Source organism: Tympanuchus pallidicinctus, unplaced genomic scaffold (assembly GCF_026119805.1).
Source record: "Tympanuchus pallidicinctus isolate F22 unplaced genomic scaffold, pur_lepc_1.0 scaffold22, whole genome shotgun sequence".
Classification (NCBI taxonomy): domain Eukaryota; kingdom Metazoa; phylum Chordata; class Aves; order Galliformes; family Phasianidae; genus Tympanuchus; species Tympanuchus pallidicinctus.
In genome coordinates this window covers 3,740,441-3,754,556 of record NW_026294739.1, presented here as the reverse complement: position 1 = coordinate 3,754,556, position 14,116 = coordinate 3,740,441, and the positions used below count along the sequence as shown (strand labels likewise).

The 14,116-nt window shown below is 59.2% G+C and overlaps 2 protein-coding genes across 2 annotated transcripts; one reads left to right on the top strand and one right to left on the bottom strand.

Annotated features, from left to right (window-relative positions):
* Nucleotides 1-630: 630 nt before the first annotated feature.
* On the top strand, nt 631-6,805 carry CFAP410 (cilia and flagella associated protein 410). The gene is made up of 7 exons (XM_052685346.1): nt 631-747; nt 1,777-1,795; nt 2,253-2,299; nt 3,058-3,287; nt 3,888-4,059; nt 4,607-4,700; nt 5,761-6,805. Exons 1-7 carry the CDS (start codon nt 671-673, stop codon nt 5,884-5,886), a joined length of 765 nt encoding a protein of 254 aa, XP_052541306.1. The 5' UTR covers nt 631-670; the 3' UTR covers nt 5,887-6,805.
* Nucleotides 6,806-8,795: 1,990 nt separating this feature from the next.
* PFKL (phosphofructokinase, liver type) lies at nt 8,796-14,106 on the bottom strand. The gene is made up of 22 exons (XM_052685338.1): nt 13,969-14,106; nt 13,623-13,696; nt 13,466-13,543; nt 13,196-13,385; nt 12,953-13,118; nt 12,659-12,703; nt 12,467-12,575; nt 12,264-12,359; nt 12,101-12,193; nt 11,890-12,015; nt 11,661-11,725; nt 11,522-11,585; nt 11,258-11,404; nt 11,097-11,167; nt 10,923-11,010; nt 10,644-10,796; nt 10,404-10,568; nt 10,190-10,251; nt 9,871-9,982; nt 9,696-9,795; nt 9,511-9,616; nt 8,796-9,407 (listed from the first exon to the last, which is right to left on the bottom strand). The coding sequence occupies exons 1-22, from the start codon at nt 14,051-14,053 to the stop codon at nt 9,260-9,262; spliced, it is 2,343 nt and encodes a 780-aa protein (XP_052541298.1). The 5' UTR covers nt 14,054-14,106; the 3' UTR covers nt 8,796-9,259.
* Between the last annotated feature and the right edge of the window lie 10 nt (nt 14,107-14,116).

Genomic DNA, 14,116 nt, shown 5'->3' with positions numbered 1-14,116 from the left:
ACCCGCCCTGCGCCGAGGCCATGAGGAGAAGCCCCACCCTCACTCTTCCCGCCTTGCGAAGAAGCCCCGCCCCTCATCCTCCCGCCTGATGAGAAGCCCCGCCCCCGAGTCATGGCGGCCATCTCATCCCTTCCCATGCTTAGTGCGCGGTGCCCCCGCAGCCTCCAGCGCTGCTCTTCTGTTTCCGCACCGTGACAAGCGCTGCTCGCCACCCGCAGTGCTGCCAGAGCCCCGAGATGGCACTGCCTTAGGGTTCCCCAGTTCACCTCAGCCGCTTTAAGTGAACGTTTCCAAGTGGTGTGGAAACAGCTGTAAAAATCACTGCGCTCTCCGGGGAAACAATCAGGCCAAGAGCCCTGCTTCAGTGGTGGAAATGGGTCTACTTCCAAAGTAGCCGCGCGAGGGCAGCACAGCACCGCCGAACGGTTCCCTCACAGCAGCGCTGCTTTTCCCGGGCTCTGCCTCAGGGCTTTGTAACGGTACAGCGCGGTCAGTGGCACTGTGGTCAAAGCAATCATTTCCCTCGCCCTGCGTTACTCAGGGGACTGGATTTTTCCACAGATTCGGCGGTTTTTACATTTCCTAAGCTCTGCGGCCTGCCCTGCTCCGCCCCGGCCGGGAGGAGCCAATGCTGGCGGCCGCCCCGCCCTTAGCGACCGCGGGCCTGGCCATGAGGCTGAGCCGGGCGGCCGTGCTGGCCCGGGCCAAGGCCGTCGCGCTCGATGGGGTCCGGCGGCTGAACTGCTGGTGGGGGCCTGGGTTGGGGGGTGTGGGGATAGGGACAAGAGGGGCCTTGCCGTGGGATGGGTGTACGCGGGGATGGGGGCAGGCAGGGCCTTGAAGTGGGAGGGACGGGCACAGGGCTGGAGGCAGGCAGGGCATTGCGGAGGAGTAGGCAGGGCTAGGGCAGGGGACAGGCAAGGCCTTGCAATGGAAGGGACAGGCCTAGGCATGGGGCAGGCAGGGCATTGGGGAGGGGTAGGCAGGGCTAGGGGCGGGGCTAGGGTTTGGGGACAGGCAGAGGCTTGCAGTAGACAGGACAGGCCTAGGGATGGGGACCAGCTGGGAGTTGGGGAGGGATAGGCAGGACTAGGGCAAGGGACAGGCAGGGCCTTGTAATGGAAAGGACGGGCTTGGGGATGAGGACAGGCAGGGCATTGGGGAGAGGTAGGCAGGGCTAGGGGCAGGGGACAGGGCTAGGGATGGGGACAGGCAGGGCATTGGGGACAGGGCTAGGGTTTGGGGACAGACAGAGGCTTGCAATGGAAGGGACAGACTTAGGGATGGGGACAGGCAGGGCATTGGGGAGGGGTAGGCAGGGTTAGGGGTTGGGGACTGGCAGGGCATTGGGGACAGGGCTGGGGTTTGGGAACAGGCAGAGGCTTGCAATGGAAGGGACAGGCCTAAGGGTGGGGACAGGCAGGGCCTTGAGGTGGAAAGGACAGGCCTGGGGATGGGGACAGGTAGGGCATTGGGGACAGGGCTAGGGTTTGGGGACAGAGCTAGGGTTTGCAATGGCAAGGACAGGCCTAGGGATAGGGACAAGCAGGGCATTGGGAAGGGATAAGCAGGCCTAGGGTTTGGAGACAGGCAAGGCTGGTGAGTGCTGAGCAGCCTTGAGGTCCCAGACAGGCCTGTGCACAGCAGCTCTGGAGGGGACAGTGGAGATGAGGCAGAGCTGTGTGGGATAGGCCCAGGCCTGCTGCTGGGGGGAGGGCATAGCATATGGGAGGTTGTGGCCAAGGCCAATGCAGTGACAACCCTTTTCTCCCACAGGGGCAGCCGCCTCACCGATGTAAGTACCACTGTGCTGCCATCTGCTCATCTCATCAATCCCCTGTACCTGGAGAGAACTGGCACTGGGAGGGTACTGGGGCCTTGTGCTCCCCTGGCGGTACAGGATTTAGGCTCATAGGCATATCTGCACTGCAGGAAAGGGATGCCTGGGTGAGAGGGATGGATCCTTCCTGGAAAGCAGCGTAAGGATGGCAGAGCTACTGGAAAGAAGAGCAGCGAGATGCTGGCAGGGTGCAAAGGGTGGAGGCTCTGCTGATTCTGTGCTGGCTCTGGCAGCAAATCCCTCAGGCAGTGCGAAGCTTGGGTTAGATTGAAGCAACCCGGATTCCTGCTCTTACTTTTATCTTATTTGTGCATGGCTTAAACTGCCTTGGTTTTTGTTATTATGTTTTGCTTTGTTTTTGTTTTTTTCCTCTCGGGAGTGCAGTTTAATGTTTCTATCTCTTCCTGCATAGATATCGATATGCCGGGATCTGCCCAACGTTGAGGTGATCACATTCAGGTGAATCCCAACCTGCTGGCCTTGGAAAGAGTGGAGATCACGTGTTCCACACAGCTGTGTCCTGGCATTTGGTTTGGTGCTGCCTCTTTGAGTGTGTCTCCAAGCTGCCAGCCTCTCCTCGCCTCTTTTCTCAAGCAGCAGAGATGTGGAAATGCTTATCCTTCAGCATGCTCCTCTGCACCTGTCCCCTTGCTATTTATTCTGAGAGGGGCTAAAATATTGTAGGATTTTTGCTCCTTCTGTGATATTCCATGATTTAAATGGGATTTTCTGGGCCTCCACATGAAGCCAGGTTGCAGAAGGCTGGTTGAAATGCTTGGATCTCTCCAAGCTCCACATTTCTGCCATCTCATGTGGAGTTTCTGCTATCTTTGAAATTGAGCTTTTCAGCTTAGGAGTCTTCTGTGGGTTCTCCTTCAGCTTGGGAATCTTCTGTGGGTTCTCCTTCAGCTTGAGCTGCTAGAGAAAAGGGTGTCAGTGTGATGCATGGTTGGGGGAAGCAAAAGCTGTTTGTCATCTTCAGCAGAGAGCAGCGCCTGCTTTTTTAATTCCTCCCTCTGTTTACAAAGATGAAATGCCATCTTTTTGTTCTGTGCAAAGCCGTAGGCTCCTGAACACCGCCCTCGCTGTGTCGGTGTGAGGCTTCTCAGTGAAGCTGATGCAGAAAAAGGGGCTGAAAAGCTGAGTGCTTCAGGGACCCTGCTCACCACTTAGGGCACAATGAGGAGGGGTGGGCTGAGCCTGTGCTCTCTCTGCAGCCTGAATGGCATCTCAGACCTCGAGCCGCTGAACCAGTGCCAGAATCTGAGCGAGCTCTACCTGAGGAAGAACAACATAGCAAGCCTGAATGAGCTCTTCTACCTCAAAAACCTGCCCCGGCTGAGGGTCCTGTGGCTGTCTGAAAACCCCTGCTGTGGCTCGGACCCCCACCGCTACAGGATGACGGTGCTGCGCAACCTCCCCAGCCTGCAGAAGCTGGATAATCAAGGTGGGTGCTGGCAGGGAAATGAGCCCTGGGCAAGGTGAACTGGAAACCACTGATGTGCTGGTGCCTCTTGTTCAGGTGTCCTTGGTTCTTTGTGATGGGGAGACGTGGTGTAGGTGTGCAGGCAGGCAGGATCTATTGGAGGTTGAGGGTCCCCTCTGTATACCATTGCTCCCAATGCCCTGCAGTGCCAGGGTTAGTGCTAGCTGGGCTGAAAGAAGCTCATTAGAGCTGAGACTGTACTGTTCATTAGCGGTTTTTCAGAGCTTTCTCCTTTGCTCTGGCAAAGAAAAGGATTCTGTAATTGAATCTGCGGTTATAGAAAGAGCTTTTCTACCTGCTAGCAGTAATTTGGTGGCTTTTGGAGCCTGCAGAGCATTTTTGCATCCCCGCTTGATATCTTTCTCCTTTTAAGAGACAGCCACTCTTCTCTTGCGCAGGGGAATGGAAGCAAAAGGCCTCTACAAAGCAGGATTGTTGGGTGAAATTCTGCCCGCGTAGCTCTGCAGCAGCAGCACATTCCTGATCAAAGGCGGTGTCTTTGTGGGCTGCTGGAGTTCGTTGCAAACAAATGGCTCCAGGCTGTTGTTTTTGCTTTCACAGCCGTGACAGAGGAAGAGCTGTCCCAGGCCATGGTTGATGGGGAGGAAATCACGGCTCCACCAGCCAAGAGGAGCATGGAGAACGGCTGCTCTGCATCCACAGAGTCCAGTGCTGCCGAATCCACAATGGAGACTGAGAGCGAGCTGCTGAGCTTCGGTTTGGAGGAGACCAAGTGAGATGTTAGGGCTCCTGAGCTGGATTTGTGGGTAGCATGATAGGACCCTGCCAGCCAAGCCCCATCCTCTGTGGGCCAGCCCTGCAGCGGGTGCAGATTCTGTCGTTCCAGTTAGCTGTGCCAGGTCTGATTCTCTATCTGCCAAACAGGCTGTGCTGTAGCGGGGTGCTTGCTGGCAGCTGCACGTGCAGACAGAGGTGGGTGAGCTCTGGCCCGCTCCTCCTTAGCTCCCCTGCAGCATGCTTTGGTGCTCGTCAGCGCCGTGCACGTGTTAGAGTGCACTGTGATGCAGCCAGTTCCCAGTCCCACGGCTGGGAGCAGCCTCCTCGTGGTGCATTGCCTGCTTACGTCCTGTCTCTGTGAGGTTCTCACTATGGTTTTGCTCAGGTTTCTGTATTTGTAGGCAGCTGAGGTGTTGTGGAGATGTGCTTTGAATCCCAGCTAGATACTTGTTGGGTGGCTGCTGGTGACTAGAAGTTTGGCCTGGCAGAGTAAGGTTTTGCCATCTGGTTATTGTAATGTTTGCTCTTCTCCCTTTTTTCAGCAAAATCCGAGAGCAGCTTGGTATGAAGCCTGTTCCTAGGGATAAATTTTCCTCCTTCTCACCTCAAGAGACGGACTGTAGCCAAAATACAAGAGTGAGTATCTTTCAACACCAAATTGCTTTTCATCTTCAAGATGCCGTGCAGTGTTTTTATTTTCCCCTGCGTGCAGAGAATGCCTGATGAGGTTTGTGCTCTCCATCTGTCTGCCCACGGGCACGTGTGTCCCTGCACTGTGCTGAGAGCACGTCAGAGGTGGGCAGCAGCTGAAATGCAGCTGGTGAGCGGGAGGATGCTGAATTGAGAGCTTAGGTGCTTCTTCAGCCCCCTCGGTGATGTCGCCCCAGATGAACCTCGTGGATCTTGGCTGTGCAGCTGGGAGCTGCTGTATTCTGGGCTCAGTGCCATGGCTGCAATTGGCATAGGAAGGCCAGAGTGAGGATCTAGGCCATGTTCTGCCTCATTCCAAAATTTGTTGTCTGCATTTTCTTGTTCATTCATGCTTTAAGCTTCCTTTACAGTACCAAGAGCACTACCGCAGGCCCTGGCTTTTTTCCTCTTTTTATTTTTTTTCTGGCAAAATAAAAATTAAGGGGATGTGGCCACAGACTGCAGCTATGGAGCTTTAAGTTGGACATTAGGAAAAAAGGTCTTCCCCTAAAAGGTGTCTAGAGAGGTTGTGGAATCTCCCTCTGGAGTTTTTCATGGCATGGTTTGACAGAGCCACGTTCTGGTGTTGGCAGCAGTCCTGCTTTGGTGGGAGGCTGAGCTGGGGACCTTCAAAGGTTCTGTCCAGCTCCTGTTTTCACTGTTATCTTGCTGTTGCTCAGATCAGAGTGGGGGCAGGTCCTTTCCTCACCCTTCATGCAGTCACACGAGGGAAGGACAGCTGCTCAGTTGAGCGCCCTTTTCCCTGCAGGAGCCAGAGGTGTGCGGGCACTCTATGCAGGACTGGGTGGACGAGTTTGTCCTGCATTCCAGTTAGTCTCCTCCAAGGCAGCCTCTGCCCCTCAGGGCCTCAGGGGGGTTGGTTTGTCCCTGTAGGTGCAGGTGATGAAGTCCCTAGAAGGAGCAGCAACTCGAAAACCGAGTGCTCCCCTTCTCTGGGCCGGCGTTAACGTGCTTGTGTAAAGCAGCGTCTGTCTCATCCTGGCAGAACAACGTGCTGAGTGCCATCCTGCTACTCACGAAGGAACTGGACGCAGAGGGTCTGGAGGTCGTCCAGGAGACAGTGGGGAGGAGACTGCAGGCCTTTCGGAAGAGGGAGCTGCAGGAGGAGTGAGGGTGTGTGCCGTGTCCTCCCTGGGGCATTCGGTGAGGCGGGCAGCTCGGCCCCAGCCCAGCAGCGCCGCTCTGCCCATACATGCCTGGCTCAGCACGTTCCGCCACACTTCCCCTGCGGATGGGGCGATGCTGGCTGAGTGAAAGTGCCCCTTTAGCTCTCCTGACATTGCCCCTGGCTGCGTGCATCACGTTGGTGGGATCTGCCTCTCGGGAGCTTTCCTGCTGGCGTGGCAGGCTCTGCTGCTGTGTGCGTGTCCTGTCACTGGGGTCATTCGATGGGAGCCACAGCGGGATCAACAAGAAAAAGCTAGCAGGGCTGCAGGCAGAGGTGCTGCTGTGCTCTGCAAATGAAGGGGTTGGCAAAGCCTGACAGCAGCCAGAAGTCCCACTGCTCCCTGTTGGCCGAGCGCTTGGCCAGTTGTCATTCTGGGTCTGCGTAGAGCAGGCTCTGAAGGCAGCTTCTCTCACAAAGGTTTGTTTGAATCTTGGAAAGACGCTGCCTAAAGGATTTTCAAGATCTCCGGTACAGATGGTGAAGGTCAATGTCAAATTCTTAATTTATCTTGAACTCCTGGTTTCTTTTGGCCTTGTTAGTACAAGCAGCATCTGACTTGGTGGTCAGGTGGCCCAAAGAAGACCTTGATTCAGCCTGGGTGAAACAGCAAATCCTGAATGCTCAGCTGTAGTTTCGCCCCTGCATGCCCTCGCAGGCATTAGAGCAGCCTAAGGAAATTTTAACCTTGGAGCAAAATATCCCTGTGCATTTGGGGAGAAAATGAGCCAAGCATTACTGTTCAAATGCACAGGAATCAAGGGTGGTGCTTAAGTGAAAAAGCTGAATTCAGAAAAATTTTACCAAGCTGTTAAATACCATTTGAAACGTTGTGTCATAGCAAATAAAAGCCATTTTCGCTGTAGGACCTATGCGTTGTGCCTGGGGCTCAGCAACCATGGTGAGAACAACTGACTCTGGGCATTGCTGTGTTACTTCTGGGTCACAGCTCCCATTGTGAGCCTTGTGAAGCCGGAGGGCAGCTGTTGGCCCCTGCTCCATCCCGCTTCACTGACTGTGAAATGCTTCATCTGACTGCTGTGCTGCTCATGACCAGAACTGCTGCACCTCCCTGCTTTGCAAAGGTGCTTTGTTACTGGGGCAGCTCTCTGCAGCAGCCTGTCTGCAGCTGAGCTGCAGGGAGCAAAGGCACTGTGAGCAGGGCTTGGTGCAGAGATGCAAAGCCTGCAAAGGGGGGCACAGCCCTCGGTGTGATTCTCTGCAGGGCCCGGGGTGGTTGTGGCTCTGCTCCCTGCGTGTGTGTGGGCACCCAAGGCCCTGCAGTGGGTTGTGCTGATGGGAATGGTCCTTGGGGGCGTGGGCAGCCCTCTGCACACAAGCACAGCAATGTGGCCTTGGGATGAGGGGGCACAGCGTGTCCCTCTGGGTGAGGACTGCAGTTCAGATGACCTAGTTCTTGCCTCCTGTGTTAAGCCCAGCTGCGCTGAACTGGTCAGTGTGATTTATAATATACTGGTCTTGCCCTGGCAGCCGAGGCCCCAGGGACTTACTCGGCATCTTGTTTGCATCCTGCCCTTGTGCAGAGGTTAAGGCTGCCTCAACAGCTGCTTGGTGGCAGAATTTGCACCTTTCTGCACTGGGGATCGTGGGAACAGCTGCTGGAGAGTGTTGGCAGGCACCCCACGGCCCGGAGCCCCCCATTTTGCTGGGAGGGGAGTGTCTGGAGCAAGCATCGTGGCTCCTCACAGGGCTGGCGGTGGCTGCCGGAGTGCTGAGTGTGGCCTGGGGCCGCTCTGGCGCAGCTCCTTTTTTCTCAGCTCACAGCAGTCAGGCTGTTAATCCCCGCCAGAGCTCTCCGCCTACGTGCCGTGCTTGTCATTCTTGGCTGCTGCTGCTGCTGCTGCTGCTGGTGCCAAGTGCCCCCTCTGCCACCTCGCAGCATCTTTGTCAGTGGCCTTCCTTCCCCTGTGTGATGCTCGGTGTCCATGTGGACATGGTGTCTGTGGCTGGGCACCGAGTTTCTGGGGTCCTGTTGAGGAGTGGGATGGGCTCCCCAAAATCAGCATGGGGCAGCGGAGGAACCCGCTTCCCACCCTCCCATTGCCAGGAGTGGTGTGACCTGTGCCTGGGGTCCCCAGGGCAGGCATCACCAGGGAAAAGCTGCTATGTTTCCTTCATCAAGTTCTGCTGTTTCTCTGCACTCAGCTCTGGCAGGGATTATGTGGTCGCTATCTCTGTCCAGAGCCTAAAATAAGTGCTGCAGCCAGTAGGGGAATAGCTCTGTTGCCCTTAAAATCAAAGGGGCCTCCACACTGGGGACAACTCAATGGAAAAAAAACCCAGCTCTGTCCAAACCCTACGACTGTGACACGTCCCCATGATGCTGATGTTCGTCAGTCTGGCTCTGGGAGGAAGTAGTCCTGGGAAATGAATTGTCTGGCATCATCTGAGCACAGCCAAGTCCCAGAACCGTGAGCCAGGGCCAAGGAGCTTGGCAGCTGCCCTGAGAAACTGCGTGAAAACCACGTGCATCACCATGACCCATCCGCTTTGAACTTCCCTTGAAGGTGGGAACCAAACCCTAGGAGATGCAGTTTTCCTCCAGGGTTGAGAGGTCTCCTCGCAGAGGGACACGGACTTTGTGCATTCTGGAAGGAGTCACGCATGGGAGGCTGCCTGTGGTCCTTTTCTCCCAGGACCCCAGCTTGGGGCTGCACAGAGAAGGAAACGTCCCAGCTATGAGCTGGGCTCTGGCAAGCTGCCTGCTGCTCAGCTTTCTCACACCCCCTCCCTGGAACAGCACAGGACGGTCCCCCCATCTCAGTGCACACCCCGTGGGGACACGGCCTCCAGTCCTCCCCGTGGCACCGCAATGAGCACGCGCTGACGCAGCGTTGGCTCCAGCAGGTTTTATCTCTAAGACACAAGCGACGCCGCGATGGTGAGACACGGTGGGGTCATGGAGCAGCGGTGAGACGACGGGCACGGCCCTGCTGGTGGCACCAAGGGCCACGTGGCGGTGGTCGCGACAGCCAAGCATCATGCAGGGTGGCCGGGGACAGGGGGACTGCCAGGACCGGTGCCCTGTGCCTATTGTGGCACTGCACCCCATCTTCCTCCGCTCCCCTCCCGCGCAGGGTCGTCGGCTAAAAGCAGCGATTGGTTTGGGCTATCAAGCCATGACATAAGGAATCACGAGTACCCCATCATTAAATAATAAACTAGAAGAGGATGATTTCGGGGCCGGGCTGCGCAGCCAAGCACAGGGAAGCCCCCCATCCCCACATCTGCACAGTGACCGGCCCCGAGGAGCAGCAATTTCAGGCAGGGTCTGGGGAGGACGCATCAGGGATGGCCACTAGAAGCCCTTCTCGATGCTGAGCGTGCGCCGGGTGACGTGCTCCATCTTCCCCGAGATGTACTCGGTCAGGCTGATCTGGTAGTTGGCCAGCATCTTCAGCATCAGTCGCAGGTTCAGCCACCACTGCTCCTGGGGCAGCCGGTGCCTGCAAAGTGGGACACGGCTCTCCAGCGGCCCTGGGCACAGCGGCCCTCGCCCCTGAGTTTTGGAAAGCCTGGGGGAGCCGTGGACAGCAGATGGGCACTTACTCAAAATCAGTGACTTTCTTGAGCTCCGTCACAGGGCTGAAGGCCACCACCTTCTTCCTCAGCCCGATGACACAGGCGGAATCAGCCGAGTTGGCAAACACACGCCCTGCAGGGGACACACTGTCATCAGCTGGCAGCAGGCACAGCGGCCGTGCTGCGACCAGCGCCCCCAGCCCCGGGCCCACCCTTGCGGTACGCCTCCTGCAGCTTCTCTGACATCCACAGCACGGCCTTCACGCCCAGCTTGGTCCCGTAGTTGCGATCAAAGGGGGTCGGGGCTCCACCCTAGGGACAGAGAAAAGCTGAGGTCATGTCCCTGTGGGCCAAGGCCCGGTGCTGGTGGCCTTCCCAACCCTGTACCTGCTGGAGGTGGCCCAGGACATTGATCCTGCAGTCAAAGATGCCCTTGCCCTCAGAGGAGTAGAGGTTGTAGAGGAACTCGGTGGTGTAGTGCTCGTGGCACTTCTCGTTGCTGGGGGAGCAGAGAGAAGGGATGGGGTGAGCAGCGAGGCACTGCACAGCTGCGCAGGGAGGTGGGGGTCACCGTCCCTGCAGGTGTTCCAGAGCCACGGAGATGCGGCACTGAAGGACGTGGTCAGTGGGCATGGTGGGCTGGGGTTGGCCCTGGGGATCTCGGAGGTCTTTTCCAACCTCAGTGATTCTCTGAGTTAGGACTCACCGCAGCACCAGCCCTCTCTGGATGTCTGTCTTCATTTTGTCCGTCAGGTGCTCCACGTTGGCCTGCAGGACGAACCCCAGCACGTCCCCTGCCTTCCGCATCCACCCCATGTTCCTCCAACCCCACCACATCTCATCCGCAGCTCTTCCCAATTCCATTGCCCACCTTTTTTTCCCACCAAAACGGTGCTGCTGGGATACCGAGAGCCGCTCACCTTCAGGTCATGGATGGTGAAAGGGTCTTCATACACATAGGCAGCATCGGCACCCACGGCGATGCCGGTGACGGTGGACAGATACCCACAGTAACCTCCCATGGTCTCCACGATGAAGACGCGGCGCTTGGTGCCCGACGCCGACTGCTTGATGCGGTCACAGCTCTGTAAAGGGACAACGCTGGTCACAGGGCCGCATTCATACAGCGCGGCGCTCCCACCTCACCGCCTGCCCCTCACCTCCATGGCTGCGTTGACGGCTGTGTCCGAGCCCAGGCTGAAGTCGGTGCCGGGCACGTTGTTGCTGATGGTGGCGGGGATGACACACATGATGATGCAGAGCTCCTCATACTGCCCACGGGCTTCAACCAGCTGCAGCACCCCCTCGTATGCCTGCCGTGGGCATGGCCGTCAGCAGGCTCCCACCTCACCCCGCCACCCGGGGCCAGGATGGGCCCATCAGGTGTGGGAGATGCGGTGATGCCAAAGGGCGCTTCTACATTCAGTGTTTCCCCGTACCTCAAAGCCACCGATGACCAGCAGAGCTTGGATGTTGAATTTCCGCACGTTCTCCACGATCTTTTCCATGCAAGTCTTGGGCAGAGTCCTGCAAGGGGGAAAGACCCTGCGCTGAGGCCCCTGAGAAGCCCACGTACAGCAGTGTCCCTTGTGGCACAGCCACGGGCCACTCACCGCTTGGTGCCTAGCATGGACCCGCCGCGTCCCAGCCAGCCTGCCACGTCGTGCCAGCCCACCTCGCGGATCTGCAGGAAGCAGCGCTTAATTCTGGAGCAGGGGACAACCTGCCCACCCCAATCAGAGCCCCGTGGGGCTTTTGGTGCCCGCACGCTCACCTGTCCCTTGGCCAAGCCTTCGAAGCCATCGCTCACCGCATAGACGGTGTGGCCACGGCAGATGCTGATGCGCACAGCTGAGCGCACGGCCGCGTTCATGCCGGCAGCAGGGGCCCCCACGTTCAGGATGGCCAGGCTGAAGGGGCTCTGCAGGGACAGCAGCCGTGTGGTTGGGATGGTGGCACGGCCGCCAGGAGGGGAACAGCACCATCCTCCTTAGAATCGAGGGGATGATGGAAAGGACAGCGTGGCACCCTGACTTACCTTCTCCTGCGCTGGCTTCTGGTGTGCCAACAGTTTATAGATGTTCCAGTTGTTCTCAAAGCTCCTGCAAGGACAGCAGCAGCTCTAGAAGAGAACCTCTGTTCCAGCAGGCCTCCCCAGTCACCCCATGGTGGCTCACCTCCCACGGAGCTGGATTGCCTCATCAAACCTCTTCTCATCCATGGCCTTCTGCACGTCCTTCGTCTTGGGGGAGAGATGCAGCACTGCGACACCCACACGTGGGGTGACAGCAGTGGGATGCCCTAACGCCCACTCAGCAGAGGCGCCACCAGCCCCATGGAGCTGCCACCAGCCCCACAGAGATGCCACCACCAGCTCTGCACCCCCCAGTGCCACCATGCACTCACCACCTGGACGCACTCCATCAGCGGCAGCCGCACCGACTGGTTCCCTGACAGGCTGACCACACAGGCGGGGGTGTCCGGGGTGGCCTCCAGCAGCGCCATCACCGCCTCCATCCCCATCTTGCTGCTCTGTAGCGAGTCAGAGGCACCCCTTGGGTGATGACAAAGTCCTTCTCTTACCTTCTGTTCTCATCCCGCAGCCCCGGGCACCCACCAGCACACGGTCGAAGGCGGAGGGCGTCCCGCCGCGCTGCACGTGGCCCAGCACGGTGACACGCGTGTCAAAGCCCAGGCGCTGCACCACCAGCTGTAGGGCGGAGAGGCTGTCAGAGCAGGCAGGGCCTGGCTATGGGAGCTGGCAGTGGGGTGAGCCTTACGTCTTTGACGTAGTTGGAGGAGATGGGCTTGCCGTTGCGGTCGATGGCCCCCTCCGCGATGATGATGATGTTGAGCCGTGACCCTCGGCTGCGGGTCTGGGGGAGCAAAGGGCACGGCAGCTTAGCCAAAATTTGTGCCAGCTGAGCGCATCCCGGCCACAAGCATCCTCCTTGTGTCCCCATGGTAGGGACGGGCCCCTCACCTCCCCGAGCCGCTCGCACATCATGTCCTCCCAGCCGTCCTCTGGGGGGGACTCGGGGATGAAGAGCCAGTCGGCCCCCGAGGCCAGCCCAGACACCAGCGCCAGGTACCTGCAGGGAGCGATGGTGGCACCCCAGTGTCCCCCAGGGCCTGAAATGCCTCAGAAAGCCCCCACTCCACCTGGTGTCCTCACCCGCAGTGGCGGCCCATCACCTCCAGCACGAACGTCCTCTGGTGGCTGCAAGAACACGGTTTAGGGACACGGTGAGTGGGCACGGTTGGGTAACCTTAGAGGTCATTTACAACCTTAATGGGCCCATGAGTGGGCACGGTGGGGTGGGTGGGACGGAAGTTGGACTTGATGAACTTAGAGGCCATTTCCAGCCTTAATGATTCCATGATAACCAAGGGATGAAGGTGAGGAGGATTAGAAGAAGGATGATGAGGAGGGTGGGAGCTGTGCAGGCGCTGAGGCCAGCAGTCTCACCTCTGCGCCGTGGTGGTGATGGCGTCGATCACCTCCATGATGCGATGCAGCGCCGAGTCGGTGCCGATGGTCATGTCGGTGCCGCAGAAGTCGTTGTCGATGGAGCCCACCAAGCCCACCACGTTGAGCCGCCCGTTGGCCTTCGCCACCTCCTCGCTGATCAGCCCTGCGCCCGACGCCCCACGCTTTGGGTTGAGCTCCGGCTTTGGCTCATTGCTACCCATCGCGTCCCACATCACTCACCGTCGCGCAGCAGCTCATCCAGCAGCCCGGCCCACTCGGCGCGGAAGATGTCAGCACCCGTCAGGCTGCCGTCGCCGCCGATGACGCAGAGGTTGGTGATGCCGTGCTCCACCAGGTTGCGGGCGGCGCGCAGGCGGCCCTGCCTCGTGGTGAAGGCTTTGCAGCGGGCGCTGCCGATGACCGTACCGCCCTGCACAGGGGACAACCGGGGGGACGTGGCACGGCGCTTTGGCACGCGGGGGGTCCCAGGTGGGGCCTGGCGATGCTCACCAGCTGGATGATGTTGGAGACGCTCAGCCAGGTGGCCTGCTTGATGTTGTCACCGCCTTCCACCAGCCCCTCGTAGCCCTGCGGGGACACGGAGGTGACATCCCTGCGTGCCACGCGCGGGGGTAGGGCGGCTGGCGGGGGCGCGGGGCGGGCAGACCTCGTAGATGAGGAAGACCTTGGCTCCCACGTAGATGCCCATGCGGGTGACGGCGCGCACAGCGGCGTTCATGCCTGCGGAGGGGACACGTGGCACCGCGGGGATATCGCCGCACCAGGAGGGGACCCACCGCTCCCACCGGGCGCCCATCCCGATGCCCCGCGTCCCCCCACTCCCGTTATTTTCCCGCGCCCTACGCCCCGCGTCCAGACGTCCCCGCGTCCCTGCAGCACGTCCCCACAGGCCCCCGCGGCAGCGAGGACTCCGGACCCGCCGCACCCTCGCCGCCCGGCAGGAGAGCCGGGTGGTGACGCCCGCCGCCTTCTGCCGCTCCGCGGGGCCTCACCTTGCGCGTCGCCGCCGCTGGTGAGCACGGCGATGGCCATGCCGGCCCCCGCCATCCGCAGCCGCTCCAGCTCCGCCGCCGCCATCGCTGCGCTGCCCGGCACCGGCGTCCCGCCCCGCGCGCCCGCTGGCCACGCCCCTCCCGAGGC